The sequence below is a fragment of the Vidua chalybeata genome, chromosome 26 (genome assembly GCF_026979565.1).
Source record: "Vidua chalybeata isolate OUT-0048 chromosome 26, bVidCha1 merged haplotype, whole genome shotgun sequence".
Taxonomy (NCBI): domain Eukaryota; kingdom Metazoa; phylum Chordata; class Aves; order Passeriformes; family Viduidae; genus Vidua; species Vidua chalybeata.
Genome location: NC_071555.1, coordinates 5,233,876 through 5,257,399, shown reverse-complemented (window position 1 = coordinate 5,257,399; position 23,524 = coordinate 5,233,876). Strand labels below are relative to the sequence as shown.

The 23,524-nt window shown below is 61.0% G+C and overlaps 2 protein-coding genes across 5 annotated transcripts; both read right to left on the bottom strand.

The window, feature by feature from the left end:
* Position 1: 1 nt before the first annotated feature.
* Positions 2-11,955, bottom strand: LOC128800249 (alpha-2-macroglobulin-like protein 1). 4 transcript variants are annotated; one of them, XM_053965320.1, is made up of 36 exons: positions 11,750-11,955; positions 11,074-11,263; positions 10,610-10,772; positions 10,288-10,340; positions 9,650-9,670; positions 9,378-9,531; positions 9,169-9,253; positions 8,974-9,082; positions 8,778-8,892; positions 8,065-8,174; positions 7,767-7,931; positions 7,416-7,643; positions 7,053-7,110; positions 6,663-6,808; positions 6,317-6,466; positions 6,053-6,157; positions 5,740-5,827; positions 5,381-5,540; positions 5,011-5,236; positions 4,767-4,893; positions 4,415-4,536; positions 4,196-4,247; positions 3,927-4,001; positions 3,592-3,768; positions 3,403-3,484; positions 3,154-3,310; positions 2,971-3,045; positions 2,639-2,795; positions 2,324-2,541; positions 2,018-2,233; positions 1,823-1,941; positions 1,639-1,729; positions 1,431-1,499; positions 1,244-1,346; positions 1,043-1,084; positions 2-491 (listed from the first exon to the last, which is right to left on the bottom strand). In XM_053965320.1, the coding sequence occupies exons 1-36, from the start codon at positions 11,812-11,814 to the stop codon at positions 331-333; spliced, it is 4,434 nt and encodes a 1,477-aa protein (XP_053821295.1). In that variant the 5' UTR covers positions 11,815-11,955; the 3' UTR covers positions 2-330. The 4 variants fall into 4 exon arrangements, with proteins under 4 accessions (XP_053821295.1, XP_053821292.1, XP_053821294.1 ...); XM_053965317.1 differs by having other exon boundaries at positions 11,074-11,955; XM_053965318.1 differs by having other exon boundaries at positions 405-628; positions 11,074-11,955.
* Positions 11,956-15,555: 3,600 nt separating this feature from the next.
* Positions 15,556-23,333, bottom strand: LOC128800350 (1-acyl-sn-glycerol-3-phosphate acyltransferase alpha-like). The gene is made up of 6 exons (XM_053965449.1): positions 21,045-23,333; positions 18,460-18,593; positions 17,775-17,950; positions 16,860-16,955; positions 16,465-16,537; positions 15,556-16,286 (listed from the first exon to the last, which is right to left on the bottom strand). The coding sequence occupies exons 1-6, from the start codon at positions 21,224-21,226 to the stop codon at positions 16,063-16,065; spliced, it is 885 nt and encodes a 294-aa protein (XP_053821424.1). The 5' UTR covers positions 21,227-23,333; the 3' UTR covers positions 15,556-16,062.
* Between the last annotated feature and the right edge of the window lie 191 nt (positions 23,334-23,524).

The following is a 23,524-nucleotide window of genomic DNA, read 5'->3' as shown; positions in this document are numbered from 1 at the left end:
GTGCTTGACTGTATGGCTTTATTTAGACCCAGGCCCTAGCTTCTCTCTAAGAGGCACCTGACTGGTTTGTGCTGGGATTGCAGTGTCCCCAAGTCCCTTGGGGTGACACTGGCATTGTGTCAGTGCTGGGGAGGGGGCACTGTGGATCCCAGGGGGGTGAGGGGTGGTGGGGACCTGCCAGGGAAGCTCTGGCACAAGGGAGGAGCTCTGGGTCCCCTTCAGGTGCTGTGGGGAGGGGAGAGGCCAGAGCTGGCACCCCAGAGCCCCCGTGCAGGGTTGGCAGGAGGTGGCCCGGGGGTGTCCCTGTGCCTGTGTCCCCACTGTGGCTGCTCAGCCGCGTCCATCGTGTGGCCGGCTGCAGAAGCCATGTGTGTCCTTGGGCCTGCAGGAGCCCCTTGGCTGCACATCCTGGCGGGGAGCTGTGTCTCCATCCAGAGGGGCCCTGCTGGAGGCCAGTGCTGCTGGGAGGGTCTCTGGGCCATCTCCTGCCCCTGTGGAGGGTCAGGACCGTGGCCAGGGTGGGAGCAGAGACCCTCAGCTGTCCCCGTCCTCGGTGGCTGCAGGTGCTGGGGCAGGGGCAGGGATGGGCTGCTAGTCTCCAGGCTGAGTTAGACATTTTCCTTGTCCTCTTCAAAAGGGAATATGGGAATGCTGTGAGAGGAGTGGCCCCAGCACTCGCCCCCCCACCACTGCCCTTGCTTGCCCTGACCCTCTGGCTGAGCCCCATCCCTTGGAGCTCAGTGTCCCAGCCCCTGTGTGACCCCAGAGCCCCTCAAACTCAAGCTGGAGGAAGGCCGGGGCTGATGAGGGCTGAGCCCCTCAAAGAGGGCACAGCATCTCCTGCACACCTGGGCAGGCTGCCAGTGCCAGTCCCTGACCTCTGCCCCCGAGCTCTGGTCGGCAAATGCCCAACAATCAGGGCAGGACTCCGGGTTGGGCTCCTGTGTCCCCACTCCCTGCCGTCCTTCCCCTGGGGCCCTCCAGGTCCCCATCAGGATCCCAAGGGTGGGGTGACCTCTGGCCTGGCAGGCTCAGCCCCTACCTGAGCTGGGGGGTGCGGTGTAGGCCACATCCACACGGTCACCTGCAATGGGAGAAGTGGTGACCACAGGCCTGGGAGGAGCTGCTCCCTTAACAAGCCAAAGTTCATCAGTGGGAGCTGGGAGATCAGCCAGACCCCACTGAGCCCCTGGGGCTGCAGGGCTGGCAGCGGGGCTAGGGGACACGGCCCTGCAGGGCTCACCTGTCTCATAGTAGTCGTACAGGGACACAGTGGCCGGCTGGAGGTTGCTCACCAGGAAGTCCTGCTGGGCTCGGAAGGAAAAGGTCTCCTCCTTCTTGTTCAGCTGTGGAGACAGCCCAGGGGGGAGGTGTAGCCACCCACCATGGGGGAACCCCCCCACATCCCAGGGCTCCTGTCCCCATCTCACCTGGTCTAGGTAAATGGTCACCTGGTCAGGCTGCACCTCCACTTTCTTCACCAGGTTCTGCCTCTTCAGCTGCAGGGACACAGCTCAGGAGGGGCCACAGCTGCTCCATGGGTGGCCAGCACCCCGAGCAGGTGTCCTCTGTGTCCTACAGCCCCAGGCAGGGACTTGTGGGATGGAGTATCCCAAAGGGGGGTGGGGGGCTCCTCACCTCCACCATGGATTTCTTGTCCGGGCTGTAGCCTGATGGTAGCTTGGCCTCGATGACAACCATGTTGGTGGCAGGACGCTCCCCACTGTACCTGCAAGGGCAGAGCCCCAGCGTGGGCTTAGGGATTCCCTGTCTCCCTGGCTGCTGCTGTCCTCCCCAAACCCGGGACAGCCCCGGTCCCTACCGTGCCCAGAGGCGGAGCAGGAACTGCGGGTTCGGTGTGCCCGGCAGCGGCTCTGTCTCCACCCGCAGCTCAAATGCCCCCGTGCTGGGAGGGGGGGGCACGTTATAGCGCAGGGTCACCTGGGGGACAGCACAGGGTGAGCCCAGTGAGGGCACAGGGACAGGGCCAAGGACAGGGAGCCCAGGCTGTACCCACCTGTGCCAGGGCACAGCCCTGCCCGCGGGCTCGCAGCCCGTAGGTGCCCGGCAGCTTGGGCAGGGCCGCCTGCTGCAGCACCAGCCGGTTGCTGCTGTCCAGCACAAAGTCCTGCACCGTCCCTGAGGGCGATGTCACTGTCACTGTGATGTCCCCATTGCTGCCATAGGTCAGAGCGGCGTATTTGGCCAGGGCTTGCAGGGCCACCACGGTGTCCTGTGCATGGGGACAGCGCCAGGCTCACCCCTGAGCACAGCTCCTGGGAGGGGCCAGTTTAGAGCAGCCCGTGGAGCCCAGGGCAAGTACCTGCGTGGAGGCAAAGCCCCCGTAGGGGTTCTGCTGCTTGCAGAGCCAGCGGACAATCTGGGATGCTGTTCCCAGGTCAGCAGGAGACACTGAGGGCTGGGACAGGTAGGCCAGCAGGACATAAGCTGTCATCTCCACCTCGGCCGGCGCAGCCGCGGCCCAGGACAGTTCCGAGGGCTTCTGAGCTTGCTCCTTCCTCCGCCAGTAGAGCAGCCCTTCTGCGGGAGAAAGGGCAGCAGCTCAGCCCCTGCTGCGGGCTGGGCTGGGGTCCCTCCCAGAGGTGGCACTGCCCACGGTGCCCTGCCTGGGCAATACCTGCACTGACGCTGTGCTGGGCCAGGCGCTGCAGCTGCGCCTGCTGCTGCTCCCGCAGCCCCACCAGCCCGAACACGTAGGCGAGCAAGGCTTGTGTGTAGGGGTCGTCCGTGGGAGAAGCCTCCAGGCACTTGAGGGCTGAGCGCACCACTGGCTCCTGGCATGGCAGCAGAGTTGGGAGCCAGCCCAGGGCATAGGACTCACTCAGTGCTGCCCAGTGTGGCCAGCTGTGCCCAATTTGTGCTGCGAGGTGGCCTGGAATGGCCAATCCCCTGTCCCAGCAGCTGTCCCCACCCCACCAGTCCCTGTGGGGAAGAAGGGTCCATCCTCACCAGCTTGGGCAGTCCCAGCTCCAGCATCGCTGCCGTCACGTACGCCGAGAGTGAGAGTTCATCCGAGACACCACCCTGCAAGGGGACAGGGGGACACGGGTCTGGCTGGGCTGTGACACCAACACAGCAACACCCCCACTGCCCAGACCACACTCTTGAGTCCCCACCCCAGCCCTGCCCCACCTGCAGGGCGTTGTTGAAGAGTTTCCCCATGCTCTGGAAGCAGCCGCTCTTCTTCTGGCGCTGCTGCAGCCACCGCAGCGCGTCGGTGATGTGCCGCTCCTCGATGGCCACGTAGGCTCGGGCCTGCCCGAAGGACTTGAGGACAAACGCTGTCAGCCTGGAGCCAGGGAGACATCAGAGGGCTGAGGGTCAGCACCGGGGCTCCCTGCATGGCAGGAGGAGCCCTGGATGCAGCTGCAGAGCCCTCACCAGGTATTGCCCTCAGAATCACTCTTCCCAAAAGCGCTGTAGGAGCCATCGTCGTGTTTGTACAGCAGCTCCCGCTGGTACCCTGCAGGAGGACATGGGGACCGGCCACTATTTCTGTGCCCAGGGGAGCCAGGTGGAGTGAGGAGGGCGCTGTGGGACTCCCAGGCAGGGAGTCGGGGTCCCACTGACCACTCTGCAGGAACCCCTGTGCCTTGGCGCGGATGTCGGGCAGCAGCTGCCCGGTCTTCTCCAGGTACTGCTGGATGTAGATGTTGGGGGCAAAGCAAACCATGTTCTGCTCCCCACAGCCGTAGGGCATGGCCAGGAGACTGTCCAGGTTCTGCAGGGCATTGCCCAGGATGTCACCTGTGCCAGGGGCACACATCATCAGCTGTGCCCCTGGCACCAGCACCCGTGTCCCCTTCCGTGTCAGCTCGGGGTGGTCCCACGTCCTGCTGAGCCTGGGGACCTCTGCACCCACCCTGTCCCCCGTGGTCCCCAGGGTCCCCCGGCCTGTCCCTTACCCATCACGGCGATGTGGGCTCTCTGGGAGCTCTCCAGGATGTTTGCAGGAATCTCCAAGGACACTTCTTCAGCACCTGTGGGGACAGAGGGCCGCGACAGTGGGAATGCCTGACTCTTCCTAGCCTGTCCCATGGCAGCCTCATCCACCCTGTTCCTGCCTAGGCACCCTGACCCTTGGCTCCTCTGGACTGGTGGCCCTTGTGCCCAGTGGCCAAGCACCCCTGACCCACATCCCACGGCACTGCCCGACCCCTCTGTCCAGTCCTACCTTCCTGACAGAGCAGGGAGCTGTGAGTCTTCTCCACCAGGATCCCCCCGGGCTGTGAGGAAGCAGCACCAGAGTCAGTCAGGAGCAGGGACCTGCCTGTCCCCTAGTCCCTTTGGTCACCGCTGCCTTCATGTCTGGGTGCTTTCCCACTGCCCCCCGAGGGCTGTTTGCACCCTGCTCCCAAATCCATCCCATTTTCCTCCTCCACAACCCTCTGACCTGCACCAGCAGGGGCTTTATCACGGTGTCCACACGGCCCTGGGCCGGCACCAGGGGCAGCTCGTTGCCACAAGGCTCGGTGGAGCTGAGGGCTTCAGTGCTCACAGTGATGTTCACCTCCCCTGACGGTGCAAACATGGCCCTCAGTCCCCAGGGAACCCCCAAACCTGAGCATAGCCCCCTGCGCTTGGGGTGGGGCTGGCTGGACTAGGCTTGGGGTCCCCAGGAAGGGTGGGAGTGGAGCGAGGGAGAACTCCCCAGATGCTGTGGGGTTCCTGCCCTCCCTTCCCACCTAACCCCATCCCTTGAGGGGGTCCCTGGGCAGCAGGATGGAGTGGTGACAGCTCTGTACCCAGGCTGGTGGCTCGCACGCCCCACTGGAAAGTCTTGGCTTCATCTGCACAGACACAGCTGCTGTAGGTGTCCCCAGCACTCAGTGACACCTCCAGCTCCGCCGACTCTGCCAGCGTCACCTGAACCTGCAGGGCAGTGCCATGGCTCCATCAGCCCCAGAGCCAGGGTCACCTCCCCAGCCTCACCTGAACCTGCCAGAGCACAGCACAGCTCCATCAGGGTCCCTGCCCATCCCGGCTCACCCGCAGGCACTGGCGCAGGTAGTTGAAGACGGTGGCCCTGAGGGTGAAGGTCTCGTGGCGCACCACGGCGTAGGGCAGCGCCAGCTCCACGAAGAATGGCTGGAAGGCCGTGAGGGTGACAGCAGGGGACAACCCCAGGCCCTGTGGGGCCATACAGAACATCCCGGCCTCCCACTCTGTGATGGCATCGGGCACTGTCACCGTCACCTCGGCAGAGCCGCCCTCCCTGCATGGAGAACAACATGAGGCCACCCCACGATGGCTGGTGGCATCGCCTGAGTGGCACCGCTGTGACACTGCTGGTGCCAGCCCACAGGGAGAAGGAGCCCTGAGGTCCCCAGCTCCCTTCCCTTGGGAGCTGTCCTCTCACCCCACAGGCACCAGGTCCCATAGCCACGTCTCTGGGAAGTACATCCTGGGTGCTGGGGGCTCTTCCACATCCTTGATGCCTGGGATGGCTTGGCTGTACACTGTCTTAATTTCTGGATAAATATTGCTTCCCCCCACTACACGGGATTCTTCCCACTCTCCTGGAAAAGGCAGAGCAGAATTTGAGGGCCTCAGGTCTCAGCTGGAGCCAGTACAAGGGCGACCAAAATCCTTTTCCATCCTCTTCCACCCTCTTTGGTGCCCCTTTGTGTTTTCTGGGTGGCTCCAAGTCCCTGAGAACACGGCAGCCAGAACTGGCCACCAGCTCTTTGCTCCTTTCAGCACAAGGGCTGTGCTCACCTCCAGGACCCGGCATTCCAACGATGGGGGGCCTGGGTGGGCAGTGCTCCCTGGTCTTGGCATTGGTGAAGAGCTTCAGTGTTGCACCCTGTGAAAAAGCAGAGGTTGTCCAGCTCCACAGCCAGCAGGAGGAATATCCCTATTCCAGCACTGAGTAGTCCCAGGACTACAGAAAACAAGTGGAGAAGGAGCCTGGGCTCAGCAGGAAAGGGAAGTCCTTTGCCACAGGTGAAGCTTTCCCAGCACTTGTGAGAAGCACGGGTGGATCCTGGATGGGGAGGAACCAGGAGGCCCAGGTGGGCAGGGGCTTCACCTGGAATAACTTGTAGGTTTCCATCTTGGAGTCCCGCCAGTAAAAGCCACATGGTTCATCCTGGATGCTGCGGGGGTAGTTGAATTCAGGCAGTGCTTTGTAGACCTGGGAATAAAAACATACAAATCTTCATTTTCAGAGCACAGGGCTCTGCCCACTGCATCTCTGGGTCCATCTGAGGGACACTTGAGCCAACATCATCCCACCCCCAGCCCAGGCTGCTCCTGAGGCTGCAGGGGGACCCCAGGCAGGGCCAGCACTCACGGCCTCAGCGTTGAGCTCAGCCTCAGGCTTCAGAAGCAGCACGCTGCGATCCACAGCTCGGACAGCACACAGGGAGCCCGGGGCAGCCCCCAGCTGCAGCCTGAGCACTGCCCCAGGCAGGGCCCTGGCCTCGGAAAACGCCATCTTCACCTGCACAGGGACACCAGGGGACAGGGCCAGAGGGCAGTCACCTCCTGTGGAGGGCAGGACCGAGCCCCAGGTAGGGAAGGCTCTTCTCAGAGGGTTTGGGGAGCAGGGAATGGTTTGGGAGACCGTGACACTGCGATGCTCCTGGAGCGGGATGGATCCCAAGGCAGGCAGCCATGGACAACCCAACTCCTCTCACCTGGTTGGGGAAGCACTTGGCCACGTAGAGCTCAGTGAAATCAGCCACCATCTCGCCGTTGGGTAGCACCACATAGACCAGAAGCCTGGCCATGGGTGCCAGCTCATGCCCGATGGGCAGCTCCAGGGAGAGGGAGGCTCTCTGTCCTGGGCCATGGAAAGGGGAGAGATGTTACCCAGACAAAGTGTGGCTGCTCCAGCCCTGGAAGTGTCCAAGGCCAGGTTGGACAGAGCTTGGAGCACCCTGGGAGAGTGCAAGGTCACCCCAGGGCAGGGGGATGGAATGGGATGGGCTTGGAGGCCCCTTCTAACCCAAACCATTCCATGGTTCTGTGAGGAGCAGGCACAGGGAGCAGAGCCCTGCACAGCCCCTCCGTGCCATGGGACGTACCAGGCTTTGCAGTGACCTCTTTCCTGAAGATGCTGGTAATGGTCCCCTTGGCCAGGACCTGCAGAGGAGGGGGTGAAAACAAAACAGATACTGAGTGTGGAATCAAAGTGCCCTGGTGGAGGACGGACCTACAATGAGAGTTCTGGGATGCTCGGTCTCCAGTCCCTCAACAGTTCCCATGGGGGTGCAGGCCCAACAGTGGCAGTAGCCACCTCCTCTGACAGGTCCCTCAGTCTCTCCAGGACAGGTTGTTCCTTGTCCTGTCCCTGGGGACAGCACCATGAACAACGTGTGTGGAGATGTGGCCCTTCCCACACAACCCCCCTGATTCCTGCTGCCCTCCTGCCCTGGGCTGGGGCTCACCATGAAAACCAGATCCAGGTTCTCCAGCTCACTGCCTAAAGCCTCCTTGCCAAAGATGGAATCCACGTGGACCTGCTGGGAATGGCCGCAGGGCAGCTCCCCCTCTGGGTCACGGATGTGCAGGAAGCTCCCGCTCTTGGACGAGTAGGGCATGACTGTCAGAAAGGCACCTTGGGACCTGAGTCTTGCCGAGCCTTCCTGGTTCTCAGCTGTCCTGCTGACTTGAGCCTGAGGTGGGAATCGGGGTGAATCCACCAGCACCCCCGAGGCTGGTGCAGCTCCAAGGCCCCACCCCACTGGAGAAAGCAGCTCCAGGACCTCCCGGGGGGGGGACAAGGGTGGGGCACTTACCCTCAAGGAGACCAAGTCACTCCAACCAGAGGGGTCCAGCTGGAAGGAGGCTCTCCCTGAGCTGTCCGTCAGGAAGCTTTGTGTCCTCTCTTTTCCCTGGTTCCTGACTGAGAGCAGGACCTGCCTCTGGGGCAGCCCAGAGCCATCGGCTCCCTGCAGCCGGATCTGTGCAGGAGGGAAGGGGGGATGCCACGACTGGGGCTGCAGCTGTGGCAGAACAAGGCTGGGGTGGGCAGGAGCAGGGCTGGGAGCAGCAGGGGCAGGTGAGCCCCATGGGGAAGAGGGGATTCTCCGTTACCATCCCGGTGTAGGGGAGGCCCCGCTTGTAGACGTGATCGGGGTTCTCAAAGGTGACCGTGACTGTTCTGCGTAAAACCTTGCAGCTCTTGGTGCTCTTCATCTCCAGCCCTGCGGAGAGCGAGCGGGGAGCTCAGGGCGTGCAGGACACAGCTTAGCTCCAGCCAGTGGCCCTGTCCCCATGCAGGAAAGGTCCCCGGACATTTGGGCTTTCCTCCTGCAGCTCCCAGCACAGTTTGCATCTCCTACAAGAGCAGCACAAGCCCTGTGGAATATTTCAGACCTAAAGCCAGGGTGCAGCTGGGGGCAGACACTTCAGAAAAGGCTCCTCACCAAAGTACCACCATGAGGAGCCCCCTGGGGCGCTGGGCACAGGGACAAGCCCTGCTCTCCTCTCTCCAGCCAGGCTGGGCACTCCTGGTGTAGCGGGGTGGTGAGTGAGGGACGAGCTGGGAGGCAAAGCCACCCCACCAGCCTGGCTGAACACAACCTCTCTGCACTGCCAGGACTCAGCTCCCAGCACTGCCAGAGCTGCTGGATCTTGGAATGGCATTTTTCCTCCACGTGGAATTCCAAGTCTTGCTAGGCTGACCTGACTCACACCCGCACCCAAACCCCATCCCTGCGTGTGCATCCCTAAATCCCAGCAGCGCTTTTGGGTGGGAACACCAATCCCTTGGGAGCACGTAAGGATGGCCACACCCCCATCCCCACCTGTCCCATCCTCCACCAGCGATGCCTCGACTTCAAGTTCCTTCCTGAACCCCAAAGCCATCTCCTTTAAGGCGGCCAATGAAACCTCTGTGGAAAAGCAGCCGTTCTTCTCTGTCTGGAGGGAAGATCAACCCCATCAGCAGCATTCCCAGGAAGGAGCCAGCCCAGTGACACCCCCAGTCCCGGCCACACTCACCTGCCCAGTAACCTGGGTGCAGGTCTCCTGCCTCTGGTAAGACCAGAGCCTCTGGCTGAGGCACAAGTCAGCCTGGACCTTCCCCTGGACGGGCTTCCCATAGGTGTAGCTGTGTGGGGACAGGGGAGAGGCTGTGCTGCGGGCCCCCACCCCGCTGGACCCCCCCATCCCCCCCATTCCCCGTTCCCATCTCACCGCCCGCAAATCTCCACCGGGAACTTCTCGTCCTGCTCCCACAGCACGCTGGGGAGATGAATGGTTACCTCAAACTTGGGCAGCACTAGTGGACAGGCACAAGGACACAGCGTGGTCACTCCCAGGACAGTGACAACATCTCCTGGGTGGCTGCAGGGGGTCAAGACCTGCTGCCCATGGTGGGATCCCACTTCCCAGTGCCCATGTACCATATTCCTCCACACTGAAGGAATGGCTCTTCCCCTCCACACTGATGGTATAGGTGCCCAGGGCCGGCTCCGAGGCCAGCGGGAGGGACAAATCCACAATTCCCTGCCGAGGGCTCAGCTCCCGCCACTGTGCGATGCGATTCCCGCTGGGGTCCTGACAGGGACACACGGGATCAGCACCCGGGGAGCCGGCAAACAGCCCCTGGCTGTGCCCTGTGCCCCCTCTCCCCACCCCCCGAGCCCACCCCACCCCCTGGGGGTCCCAAACTGACCTTCAGGAACACCAGGGGCAGCTGGAAGGCAAAGAGAGGATGGTCAGGGGAGCAATTCCATTCTTTGGGGTCTCAGCGGGGCGGGCACAACCGTGGGTGGGGCAGAGCGGGGGAGGGATGCCGTGAGCTTCCCAGCCCTCAAGATGCTTTGGGATGGATTTTGAGCCTGGCTCAGGCAGGGTTGAGCCGAGGGCACTGCCAGCATGACACAGAGAGGTGGCATCTCCCAGTGCCTTAGGAAGGGTCCAGAACCCCTTTAATCTGGGAATATCCTGCACTTCCAGAGACCCCAGTGATTGCTCAGGAGTGCCAGAGGCTGAGCCTGCCTGCCGGTATTCCTGGTGTCTGGTGCCTTGATGGATATCAGCACATTCCCCACTGCCCACTCAGCAGGGCTGCATCCCTAACCGGGAGCTGGCACGGGCACATTCCCGTGTCACACGTGCCCTCTGCTTTCTCCTGATCCCGCTGCACCCCTGCCCAGCACAGGGCATCCCTGCCCCGGGGGCAGCTCCACGGGCAGAGCTGGCCGGGGCAGCATTCCCGAGGGGAAAGGTGACTCCCACACCTCTCCCACGGCCGGCTGGGACACTGCAGGGAGCCCTTGGCACCTCCCCGCGTCCCAGCCCTGTTCTCACCTTCTGCTTGCTGGGGGTCAGGTCTTTATCCAAAGAGACAACTCGGAACTTCACTGGGAAAGGAAACGGAGATGGAGGAGTGGCTTCATCCGCAGGGAGGGGATTCCCCGTGGGAAGGTGGATGAAAACCCACCCTGAGCCCTGCACTGCCCCGCAGCAGCACGGCCTCCAGCGAGCCCTGGCACTGCCCTGTGACATTCCAGGACATCCCGGGATAACCCCTCCCGTTTCCAGGCAGTGCAGGAGCAAGGCTCGGCCCCCTCACCCCTCTCCTCACACCAGGGCTGTCCCCAGGGCAGGGTGGTTCCTCCTGCCCCCTCACCTTCCTGCCCAGGCTTGTAGACAGCCTTGTCCGTCTGGATGAAGATCCCGGGTCTCAGAGCTCTCAGCATCACCTTCTTCGACTCGGAGACATCCAGGGAATCTCCTTGGATGGAGACGTGCAGGGCCACGATTTCCTCCTTCCCTTTGGCAGGGGCTGGAGCCTGCGGGGGGATCAGCAAGCTCCGGGAGAGGATAAGGATGGTGCCCGGGGGACCCAGAGCACCCCCAGCCCCAGGAGCCCCCCACAGCCAGGGTCTCCCAGCACCCTGCAGCTCTGCAGATGGGATCACTCCAGCCGGGATAACCGGCTGAGCCTGGCTTTGTCAGTGAGAGGGGTGAGACCCTGCCACAAGATGGGGAAGCCACATCTGTCCCCAGTCCTGATGGAAACGGCCTGGAGGCCACCCAGGCCCCCCCTGCCTGCTCCCGGCTGCTTTGGGGTGACACTGGGGTGACACTCACAGGGAAGGTGACGTTCAGGTGCAGATGAGGCTCCAGGACCTTTCTCCTCAGCAGGGTGGTGGGAGGGGTCCCACTGTCCCCCTGCAGCTGCACGTGGACCTGGACAGGCCCCTGGAGGTCACTGAGGTGCACCCAGAGCGTGGCAGGGTGAGGGTGGTACAGCACGGCCGGGGACACCACCACATAACTCCTGGCAGGGACAAGGGACAGAAGAGCCCTGGGGCTGAGGCACATCCAGCACGGCCCCACGGAGACCTGGAAAAGCCCCATGGAGCACAGGAACCCCCCCAGCCTACCCTCTCTGCTTCTGGGCTGTCCTGGGCTCCTCAGCTCAGCTCTGCAGGTGAGGGCACAACAGCTCCCCAGAGCCACCAGGGCCACCAGGGCCACCGGGGCTGTGTCCTCAGTGCTCCTGGGCAAGGAGAGCCTGAGCAGCTGGGACACCCTGGGCAGCAACCAGGGCACAGGAGGGATTGAATCCCACCAAGAATTTCCAAAAGGCTGAAGCTCAACCATCCTACCAGACATAGGAGGGATTGAATCCCACCAGGAACTGCCAGGAGCCAAGGTCAAACCACCCCAGCAAGCACAGGAGGGATTGAATCCCACCAGGAATTGCCAAGGAGCCAAGGTCAAACCACCCCAGGAGGCACAGATGGACACAGAGGGGACTCACGGTGCTCCAGAGGCCCCGGCTGAGAGGAGCAGGATGGTGAAGAGAATGGGAAGGGCTGGAGACATCGTGTCTCCAGCAGGATGTGGATGTTGGGAACAGCCACAGCCTCCCCCCGCAGCTCTTGGATCACTCTGGATCTGTGTCTGATCCGCTGCAGGCTCTGAAATGGGGTCCTTGTGTCCCACCCGGTGAGGAAAGCGGGGCTGGCAGAGGACCCTGGGCACCTGTAGATAAAGTCCAGGCAATGTTTGCCCTCTGCCCACAGCTTCTGGGGGTCAGTGACTCCAGGGATGTTTGCAATACTGGGAAAGGTCCCTGGAGTTTCAGTCTGGGCCAGGACTCCACACAGATTTGCTGGGAAGTGATGCCAGAAGGCAGCAGGAAATGAAAACAGGGAGTACAGCCTGAGGAGGGGCTGGGAGCTGGGGGTGATTTCTCAGAAATGAAAAATGTACTTCCAATTTAAAAAGGTATTTCCAATTTAACCAGATTTGGGCAGATCACATGTCCCAGGCTGGCTTTTTGCCCAGTTTTCTCCAGTCTGGACAGCGAAACAGGACAGTGTGGGGATGTGGCATCACTCATCTGCTCCCATTCCACTCATGGGGGCTGGACACCTGCCAGGGCAGGGCCAAGCTGCTTCCTGTGGATTCTTCACTTCTTTTTTCTCTTAAGGTTGGGATCAAATGCACAAGACAGTATTTTTTGTTTGGACCCAAATGTTTATTATTTCTTATCTATGTTACAGTGTCACAAACCATGAGTTCTGCAGCACTTAACTCTAACAAGCTAGAAATGAAGTCGTATCTCTCTCCTTAAAAGGCCTTTTAAGGATAAAATGTCCAATTAAGAAATGACACCTAAATTATTTTTACTTTTAACCCTATAACCAACCACCCATGGCCTGTAATGTGGACTTTTTTATCCAATTACGCCAAACCACCTAAACCCACGGAGAAGGTGAAGGAGAAGGTGAAGAAGAAGGTGGAGAAGAAGGTGGAGAAGAAGAAGGTGAAGAAGGAGCAGCTTCCACCCCAAAACCTCCATCTTACTTTTTATATATTACTGTATTCTAAACCCTTAACCTCTAAGTTTTCCACCCTGTGATATCACACACTTCTATTCAAACTCCACCCCCACAATCCCAGTTCTACCATTCAATTTTGGAAGCTTCTCCACAGCCTCAGGTCAAATGCAGTGTTCTCCTGGGGGTCAGTGCCTGGCAACACATAAAGTCTGAAATTCTCAGTTTCCAGGTTCAAATAGCTTCCCTCTGTCCTGGTGGGAATGTGGGACAGTTGAGGAGCTTCACGACAGTCCCACAGTATCCTGAGCACATCCCCTGCTCTGGGGCCTTGCAGTTCCCTTCCCTTTGAGGCTGTGGGAACCACAGAATCACAGAATGGTTTGGGTTGGAAGGGACCTTAAAGCACTTCCACCCCTGCCATGGCAGGGACACCTCCCACTGTCCCAGGCTGCTCCATCCAGCCTGGCCTTGGGCACTGCCAGGGATCCAGGGGCAGCCTCAGCTGCTCTGGGAATCTGTGCCAGGGCCTTCCAGGAAGCCACAGATGGGGCTGAACTTTTCCATGGGATCTCAGATGACCAGGGCTCTGTGCCCACCTCCCTGCCCTTTGGAGCAGCCCCAGAGGATGTGGGTGGCCGGAGGGGGCTGGACCTGCCACCCCCAAGGACACGAGGCAGGAGCACGGCCCAAGGTCATCCAGTCCTGCCAGGAAGTGGGCAGGGGTCAGTGCCCTGCCAGACATCCTGGATGGGACGAGGAACTCACGGCTCCCGCAGCACTGCCAAGGCCACCACTGACCCCTGTCCCCATGTGCCACATCCACTGTGAAACCCCTCCTGGGGTGGGGACCCAGCACTGCCCTGGGCAGCTGTGCCAGGGCTGGGTACCCAAAGCAGCTAGGCAGGGCAGGCCTTGGAGAACCAGGAAAAGCAAGGTGTTCCCAGAGACCCCATGCCAAGGTTTTTTCCTCTTCTCAAGCTTTCACCTCCCACTGACAGTGGAAAATCCAGGGAGGGCTCTGGCTGGGCCCCGGCCCTCCAGGCAGGACAAGGTTTTGCCCAGAGCAGCTGTGGCTGCCCCTGGATCCCTGGCAGTGCCCAAGGCCAGGCTGGACAGGGCTTGGAGCAGCCTGGGACAGTGGGAGCTGTCCCTGCCATGGCAGAACTGGATGGGCTTTATGGTTCCTCCCACCCAAACCATTACATGGTTCCATTGATGCTCAACCCCCCAAACCCAAACTTTGGGCAGGCAAACCACCCTCAGGGGTGGGGGTGTGGTGGGACCCCCAGGCCAGCTCAGAGCTGACAGACTGTGCCACATGTTTGGAATCCTGGGAAGCAGGAAAGGATTAAAGGGGCTTTCTGGGACGTGGGACCTTCCTGTGCCCTTGGCCATGTCCATGTGGCATCTCCTGATCCCATGGGTTGTTCCTCATGGGAAGCCTCTTTGCTGTTTGGTGTCAGACGATTGCAACAGATTTGAAGGATTTCCTCCATAATCCAGCTCTCCTGAGAGCAGGACTGGTGTCAAACCAGAGCTCTGTGCCCGTGGTTTGCACCTTTTATCCCAGCATGGGAGGGGAAGCCTTGCCCACCCTGCTCCCCACAAGGGGACAGCCACAGCCTGCCCTGTCCCTGCCCTGCTGCCACCCTGGGGTGCTGGCACAGGAGCTGCTCAGCTGGGAAGGAACCAGGAGATCCCAAATCCCTGCCTGGCTGCAGGGAACCACCCAGCTGTCAGATGGGTCATGGTCCAGAGGCCATGGAGAGTCACCTCCAGGTGGGATCGTGTCCAGGTGGGCACGATCCAGGTATTGCTGGGAATTTGAGGCTTCAATGGATGCTCTTCTTGTGCATTTACTGCACAGGGAGAGCTCTGCCTCAGGGGCAGACCCAGACCTGGGTAACCCTCACCCTGCCATGTGCTCCTCACACCATCCCTGGAGGGGAGATGCTCCATGTGAAGGGTGCTCAGTGTGCAGGGTGCTGCCTGTGCAGGATGCTCAGTGTGCAGGGTGCTGCCTGTGCAGGATGCTCTGTGTGCTGGGTGCTCCCTGTGCAGGGTGCTCAGTGTGCTGGGTGCTCCCTGTGCAGGGTGCTCTGTGTACTGGGTGCTCCCTGTGCAGGCTGCTCAGTGTGCAGGGTGCTCAGTGTGCAGGGTGCTCCCTGTGCAGGATGCTCTGTGTGCTGGGTGCTCCCTGTGCAGGGTGCTCAGTGTGCTGGGTGCTCCCTGTGCAGGGTGCTCTGTGTACTGGGTGCTCCCTGTGCAGGCTGCTCAGTGTGCAGGGTGCTCAGTGTGCAGGGTGCTCAGTGTGCAGGGTGCTCCCTGTGCAGGATGCTCTGTGTGCTGGGTGCTCCCTGTGCAGGGTGCTCAGTGTGCAGGGTGCTCAGTGTGCAGGGTGCTCTGTGTGCTGGGTGCTCCCTGTGCAGGATGCTCTGTGTGCTGGGTGCTCCCTGTGCAGGGTGCTCAGTGTGCAGGGTGCTCCGTGTGCAGGATGTTCCCTGTGCAGGATGCTCTGTCTGCAGGGTGCTCCGTGTGCAGGATGTTCCCTGTGCAGGGTGCTCTGTCTGCAGGGTGCTCCCTGTGCAGGGTACTCCCTGTGCAGGGGTGAAGTCTCCCCAAGGAGATGGATCCCCCTCCCCCTCAGCCCCTCAGCACAGCCAGGACACAGCACCAGCTCCAGACTCTTTAATGTCCCACCCTTGGCTCACAGTTCAGCACCAAGGATGCTCTCCTCCCCCCGTGGGATGCTCTCCCCCATCCCCGTGGGATGCAACCTCCCCTGGATCTCGTGTATCCCCCAGGCTGCACACTCTGGGCCCCTCCCCAGAGCTGGCTGCACCCAAACAGCATTTCCAGCTTGTAGGAGCCTCTGGAAGGAGAATCCATGGGGGAACCCAACAATCAGGGGTGGAAAATGGGGCTGTGAACCCCCAGCCCTGCCTGGAGCATCCTTGCCCTGCCCAGCAAGTAGGCAGGAGTCATCCTGGGGGACAGCCACAGCTCCAGGGGGACAGCCACAGCTCCAGGTCTGGAAGAGGGACATCCAGGGGATGCACAGTCACAACGAGGGGTTTTAGGGGGCACCTTCCTCTCTTTTAGGGTGCACCTTGCTCTGTTTTGGGGGCACTTTGCTCTGTTTTGGGGGTGCTGCCTGGTCCCCATCCTGCCCCGCTCTGCTCCCCTTAGGGCACCGTCCTGCTGGGGTGGTGGCAGGGCTGCAGGACACCTCCTCAGGGGACAAGGGACACCTCCTTAGTGTTCCCAAGGGACTCACTCCCTCTGCCTATTTCCTGCTCCTGGCTGTGTCCCCCTGGCCCTGGGGGCTGTCCCTGTCCTCCCCTAGCCCCAGCAGAGGCTGCTCCATGTTCTGGTCCCCGTGGTCACCCATGGACATCTCAGCCAGGGCCTCAGCCATGGCCTGGCGGACACTCTCGGTCAGTTTGGGGACGTCCTTTGGGCTCAGGCCCCACGTTTCCACCCTGGGGAGGACTTGGATGGCGCAGGTCCCTGGGAGAGGAGGGAAAAGCCAGGGATGTGTTAGAGGACCCATGAACTGGGTATTCCCCTGGGTATCTTCCACCCCAGCTGCCTCCCCATCCTTCAAGTGTCCCTCAGACACCCCCAGGTGCCTCATCCCCAGTGCCAGCCCTGCCCTCTGCCATGGCAATTCCTGTCCATCCCTTACCAGAGGTGAATCTCTTCTCCTTGGGGCTGAAGAAGTCCCAGTACGGGGAGATCACAATGGGGACAATGGGAACCTGCAGGACATGGAGGGTCAGCGGGGCCCCCAGAGAGAGCCCTCCCCAGGTGGGACTCCTGCTCCTGCCTGTCCCTCCCTGGTGCTGCCTAGCACCATGGCCATCGCTGGGGACCAAAACCCCCCATCCCTGGGGACCAAACCCCCCAACCCTGGAGACCAAACCTCCCCATCCCTGGGGACCAAACCTCCCCATCCCTCTGTGCCAGGGTTCACACCCACCCCGCTCCATCCAGGGTGAGCCAAAGGGGAAGGAATCATTTTGGAAAAGGCCTCCAAGACCATTGAGTCCAACATTTGATTGACCATAAGAGTTCCCTTACCTGGGCCTGCACGGCCAGGTGGAAAGCCCCACGCTTGAAGGGCAGCATGGATTTGCCCGGGTTCCTGGTGCCTTCTGGAAAAACCCACACACGGAGCTGCAGGGACAAGGACAAGAGGTGACCCCCATGTCTTAGGTTACAAGATGTGGCTGGGGGTGTGTTCCATTGCCATCTGTCAGAGCTGGGGCAGCTCTCTGCTGCTCTTTGGGCAGTTTTCATTCTCTCTCCCACAGCCAATCCTCCCTCCAGGAGATCTCTGCTGTTCATGGCCACTGAGTGTCCCTGCATGGCTGAGAAAATTCCATCATCCCATGGGGAGAGGCTCTGCCCAGGGGAGGAGCCAAGCATTCCTACCTGGATCCAATCTGACCTTGGAACAGCACAGCAGCCTTTGGCCACTGCATTCCCAGAGGAGCAGCTTCCTTCCCCACTGCATTCCCAGAGGAGCAGCTTTCTTCCCCACTGCATTCCCAGAGGGAGCCCAGGCCCATCTCCAGCAGCCCTGGAGCTTCAGAGGAAAACTCCAGCCTTGTCCAGGATCCTGCTCCAGCAGAAGCACAGCTGGCACTGCAGGAGGGCTGAGCCACCATGGAATGGGACTTCTGCCACCACCCTGACCCACAGCCTGCCAGGGCCTGCTCTGACTCTGGCACTGGTTTGTTTTCTTTTTTTGTACTATTACATTTGTATTTTTATGTTTCCTAGTAAAGAACTGTTATTTCTAGTCCCATATCTTCACCTGAGAGCCCCTTAATTCCAAAATCACAATAATTCAGAGGGAGGGGGTTTGCATTTTCCATTTCAGGGGAGGCTCCTGCCTTCCTTAGCAGACACCTGTCTGTTCAAACCAAGACACCCCGGCCTCAGCCGGGTCAGTCCTGCCCACAGCCCCTCACGCCCCAGTGTTTCTCTCACGTTCTCTTGCCGCATGGCACTGGCGGTGCGGGAGATGACCTCGATGGCCGTGTCCCTGCAGTGGCGGTCAATGAAGATGATGCCACTGAGCCAGCAGGCCCAGCCCACCGTGCCCAGGTACAGCAGCTCCCGCTTGGCGATGGGCACGCAGCGCTCGGGAATCACCTCCACCATTCCTGGGGTATGGACAACACCCATTAACACCTTCCCAACCTCAGAAATATCACCTGGGAAAACTGCTTGTAAGTAGAACCCCAGGTTGGACAAACCAGCTGGATATCAGCAATAAATTTTGCAGCTCAGCCAGTCCTGAGAGGTGATAACTACAGAGAGGAACTCTCTGGAGAGGCCAAGTTACATCAGTGCACAGATTAATTAATCATTTATACCCTAATATAATTTATACTCTAATTAATCATCCATACCCTAATATAGGACTAGGTTGGGGTTATTTTAGCCTTGACTTGGTGGACTTTAAGCTGTCCCCAGACTCAGTACCACCCTGTGGCATCACCTCCCGTTGTCCCTCCTCTCCCTGCAGCACAGCCCTTTCCCAAAAGCTCTCCTGGTCCGTTCCCACCACACATCCCTGCCCTAATCCCGGTGCTGAGTCCCCAGAGCGATCCTGGTGCGCCCCTGGAGCCCCCAGAGGCACCGGGGATCCCCCCACGCTGCCCCCACGCACCCATGAGGTCGAGGGAAGCCTGATGGTTGCAGACGATCACGAAGGGCCCCGGCAGCCGCAGCCGCTCGGAGCCCCTCACCTCCATCCTGATGCCGTAGAAGCGCTTGAGGGGCAGGAGCGCGGCCCGCAGGAGCCTGCCAGAGATAAGAGGCGAGATAAGGGACGAGATAAGGCGGAGGGACACGTGTGGGGAGCGGCTCTGCACCGGCCTGGGCGGGCTGGGTTAGGCTGGGCTGCGCTGCTGGAGCCGGGCTCAGGCTCAGGGAGGCTCGCATTTCTCACATATTTGCAGCCCGTGAGGCTCGGAACTCGCCCGGCTCCCACCTGAGCTGGGCCCAGCTCCTGGCTCAGAGCAGAGGGAGCTGCTGAGGAGGGAGAGTGGCCAGCACGAGGTGGTGGCAGGGAAAAAGCAGGACTTTGATGATGGGAAAGCAAAAAGAGAAGGGGATGGAGATGGGGAAGGGGACGGGATCTTCATATCCCAACGAGGACAATCTGTCTCTGGCCGGGGGAGGCTCCCCAGGTGCTCAGCTGGATCCGTGTGTGGACGGAAATCCAGATCCCAGACTCCTAAAGCCAGAGGCACATTCCAGCCGAGAGGAGCTGAGCTGGGCATGGATGAGCCCCGGGGATGGATGGCAGAGGGACAGGCAGATCCCCAGGGACGTGGGGGACCCCAGGGACTGTCCCTGCTCTGCTTTGTGCGGCAGGGGGAAGGGAAAACCAGCCTCATCCATTCCTATGGGGAATCACAAATCACTCCACCGGACTTGCAGTGTCGGGAAGAGATGGATCTGAGCGGAAAAAGTGGTGCCACATCCCAGGAGGGTTGGACAGGAGGAGGAATATCGGGATGGCAGAGATGGGTGATGCTCAGTATGGGAATAATGAGAAGAGTGGAGGAAGGAGGGAGCACCAGGGATTCCAGCAGCCGTGGAGATAAAATCCTGAGACACGTCGGTGTTGGAATGGGGCACTGTCCAACCCACAGAGGGTCTGTGCCAGGGTCCCCACATCTGCCACTGCCCCCAGGGGACAGCACAGGGTGCAGGGAAGAGCTCAGCACCAGGCAGGGTGGGAAGGGAGAAGGAGGCACAGGGTCCGTGGTATCGCCCCCATCCCTCGGGAGCCGCAGGCTCGGAGATCCCTGAGGATCCGAGGAGAAACAGTGCCCCAAAGCCAGGACTAATGACAGGGGAATGCTCCGAGCCGCAGGCTTTGGGATTCGGAGGAGAGGGAGCTGGGCGTGCTGCGCCGGGCACGGAGCTGTTGGTGGGACAAGATAAGGCAGCGCTGATAAGGCGGGTGAGTCACAGCCTCCCTCGGGGATTTCCACTAAGCCGGAAGCCTTGGCTTTGGAGCAGCCCTGGATGCGCCCAGCATTCCGGCAGGGAAGGGCCTGGGAGAGACTGCAGCACCTCCGGCACCACCAAACCTCTGCACTGGTAACACTGAATTTCGGACTGGTAACACCAAACCTCTGCACTGGTAACACGAATTTCGGAGTGATAACACCAAACCTCTGCACTGGTAACACTGAATTTCGGACTGGTAACACCGAACCTCGGACCGGTAGCACTGAACTTCAGATCGGTGACACCGAACCTTGGACTGATAACACAGAACCTCGGACTGGTACCACCGAACCTTGGACCACGCTCCCACCGAGGGCCAGGATCCCTCGGCACAAATCCTCAGTGAGTTTCTCAAGCTGGGATATTTTCCCTGTGTAATTACATCCCTCCTGGTGTGCTCATCCTGCCCGGGAATCCAGCAACGGGATTGCAACACCCTGAGAGCGCCCGGACCTTCCTCCGGTGTTGCACAGCGATGTTATCTCCCTGGTGTTATCTCCCTGCTTCCACCCTCGGGAGCAGAGTCGGGACATGGCTGTGATCAGGACATGGCTGTGATGGGGACAGGGCTGTGCCCCTGCCAGGTAATGGCACCAAGACATCCCAAAACCATAAAAACATGGAATAGTTTGGGTTGGAAGGGGCCTTAAACCCACCCAGTATCACCCCCAGCCATGGACAGGGACACCTCCCACTGTCCCAGGCTGCTCCAAGCCCTGTCCAGCCTGGCCTGGGACACTTCCAGGGATGGGGCAGCCATGGAATACTCTGTGCCAGGGCCTCTCCACCCTCAATCCCTCTGCCAAAGTGCTGTTCCTGGGTGTCTCATGGGCAAAACCAGAGCCAGCGACACAGAACTGGGCATGTATTTGCCCCCTGCCCTGACGGCACCTCCAAACCCCCTGTTACCCACCCAATGATGACCCCAACGTTGCCATGGGCAGGAATGACCCCATTTATGTTATTTCATCCCTCAGAGACCATAGATTCCAACTCCAGCATGACCTGACCCTCCCTGGGTACAGCCAGCACCTCTCACACCACAAGCTGCACTTCACTGCCCCACAGATGTGACCACAGCCCTGGCCTTGGCCCCAGGGCTCTGCCACCAGCTGTGACCCAGCTGTGGCTCCAGCCAGGGCAGGGCAGAGCCTGTGGCCACAAACCACGGGATTTCCTCCAGCTGAGCCAAGCCCCAGCCAGCTCCCCCCATCCCCAGCCCACACTCACCTCATGTTCTCCACGGAGCGTCCCCGGAGGGCGGCCAAGGGGGACAGCAGGGTGGCCAAGGCCACGATCCAGCAGTTGAAAAAGGCCACCTTGCAGAGGAACTGGAAGCGGGGGCTGCACCTGTAGAGCAGCAGTGCTGCCAGGGGCAGGAGCAGCAGCCCGTGCAGCAGCAGCAGGTCCATGGTGCCGCCCCGAGCTCAGCCCGGGCCGGGCCGGGAGAGTGGCCGAGGCTGCCGGGAGCGGGGCAGGTGAATCAGGAGGATCCTGCGTGGGCGGCCGGGGCTGGCCCAGGGGAAGGCTCGCTGTGGATCTCATCCCCAGGATGGAGTGGCTCAGGTGGAAGCGGGACACCCACCCAAGGGTGGAGAGTGGCCATGAGTCACACGGGGACCCTGAGTCACCCGAGCTGTCACCGCTGTCACCTCCTGGGCTATTGAAAGCCATGGCAGTGACTCTCAATTGGGGAGCTCAGACCTGCTGCTCACAAAAGTGTCCCTGTCCCAGGAACCTCTCCTGGCCACGGGGCTGCCAGCCCTGAGAAAGGGAGTCTCGGCTGGTGGGGACAGCAGGAGCTGCTCCTGGTCCATGGCCATCACCCCAGCCAGGCTGGGCACAGTCACCTGCTGGCACCCAAACCTCACCCTGCAGAGCATCAAAGTATTGGAAGACATCTCCCACCTGGAATGACAGCAGGAATGAGGCACCACTGCTCCCCATCCCTTGCTCAATTTGGGCAGTAGGAGCCCCTCTGTCCTTCCCCTCCCAAAGCTCAGCATCTGTCCCCAGGGTCCCACAGTGCCTGGGGGGCCGGGCTCTGCCACCCCCCACTGCCAGCCCAGCCTGCAGGAGGTGCCAGCCCTTGGCCCAGTTGGCAGCCAGGAGCTGTGTTGCATGAGGTGTTTTCACGGGTGCAATTAGCACAGGCTGTAATTAACCTCTCCTCCTGCTCTGGTGCCTTGCAGGATCCAGGCCAGCCCCCTGGAAACTCCTGGAACCAAGTCCTTGTCACAGCAGGGACACTGGGCTGGTGTCAGCCCCCAGCAGCTTCTCCCAGCCCTGCTGGTCCATGGCCCAGATCAGGGAATCCCAGAATTCTGGGAGGGTTTGGGTGGGACGGACCTCAGAGCCCATCCAGTGCCAGCCCTGCCATGGCAGGGACACCTCCCACCATCCCAGGGTGCTCCAAGCCCCGTCCCACCCGGCCTGGGACACCTCCAGGGGTGGGGAAGGAGGGGCATCCCTGTGCTGCTGCCCAGGGCCATCGGCTCAGCCCTGACCTCGGGCCAGGAGCTGGGAGCAGCGAGATCCCCTTGTGCCTCCCCATAACAACCCCAGCGGGTTGTCTCGGGGGTCTCGGGGGTCTCCCAGTCACCCCAGGCCACTCCTGGGCAGGTGTCACCTCTGCTGGGACCAGCCCAGCCCTCCTGCCTCACCGGGCAGGACCTGCCCTCAGCCCAACCTCTCTGCATCGCTGCCCCGCCGTGCCCAGGGCTGCCCTTCCACCCACGCCTTCCCCTGTCCCCTGGAGGTGACAGAGATGTCCCCAGGCTCTGGCCATGCTGGAGGGTGCCCCAGTTTGACCAGTAACCCCGGGGTTACGTCCACCAGGGGTGTTGCAATGCCCATTGCTTCACCCTCCCATTCCTCTCATTATTCTCATATTAAAGCAAAGATTGGGTCACATCTCGAGCCCACCCTTCCTGTCCAGCCCATTCCGGGTGACTCTTCACCTCCTCCTTCCCATTCTGTGTTCATGGGGGAATCTTGGACACCAGCCTGGTCTCCCATCAAACCCAGCTTTGCTTTTGGATGCCTCCTTCAGTCCCTCCCAGCTGGAGGAGCTGGACCTTCCTGTTGGAATCCAACGTGATCCTCCTGCTCCACATTTGGGAGCTCCTCCAGGGGCCAGGCCGGGGAAGACCTGCCCACTCCAGAGCACAGGGAAGGTAAATCCTGCCTTCCACTGGGCAGAGGAGAGGCAGGGCAGTCCAAGGAGGGGGTTTAAGGTGCCTTTCTGCATCCTCAGAGCTCCAGAGCACCGGCCCCAAGGTCTCCTGCCAGGAGCTCTGCTCCAGGGAAAAGCCTGGAACCCCCCTAGGGCACAGCAGGGCTGGCACCCCTCTATGGGGCTGGTGAGGTGGCACAGGCAGGGGACAGCTCCCAGCACCCAAAAGCCTTCACTCTCCACTTCCTCCTGCTTCCTGGGGAACAGAGGGGTCGCTGAATCCTGGGAAACTCCGGGATTTCCCTCTCAGGCTGCTCTCCAGACCACATCCCCACCAAGACGCAGCTCTGCCTGTGCTCAGCCAGGAGATCTCACTCTGGAGCTCCAGCACCACCCCAGCACCCCCTCACCCCCCAGACCTGACAGACCCCCCAGCACCCCCTCACCCCCCAGACCTGACTGACCCCCCAGGACTCCTCTCAGTCCCCCAGGCACTGCCAGACCCCCTCCCCCCCATGGCTCTGGGTGCCCCCAG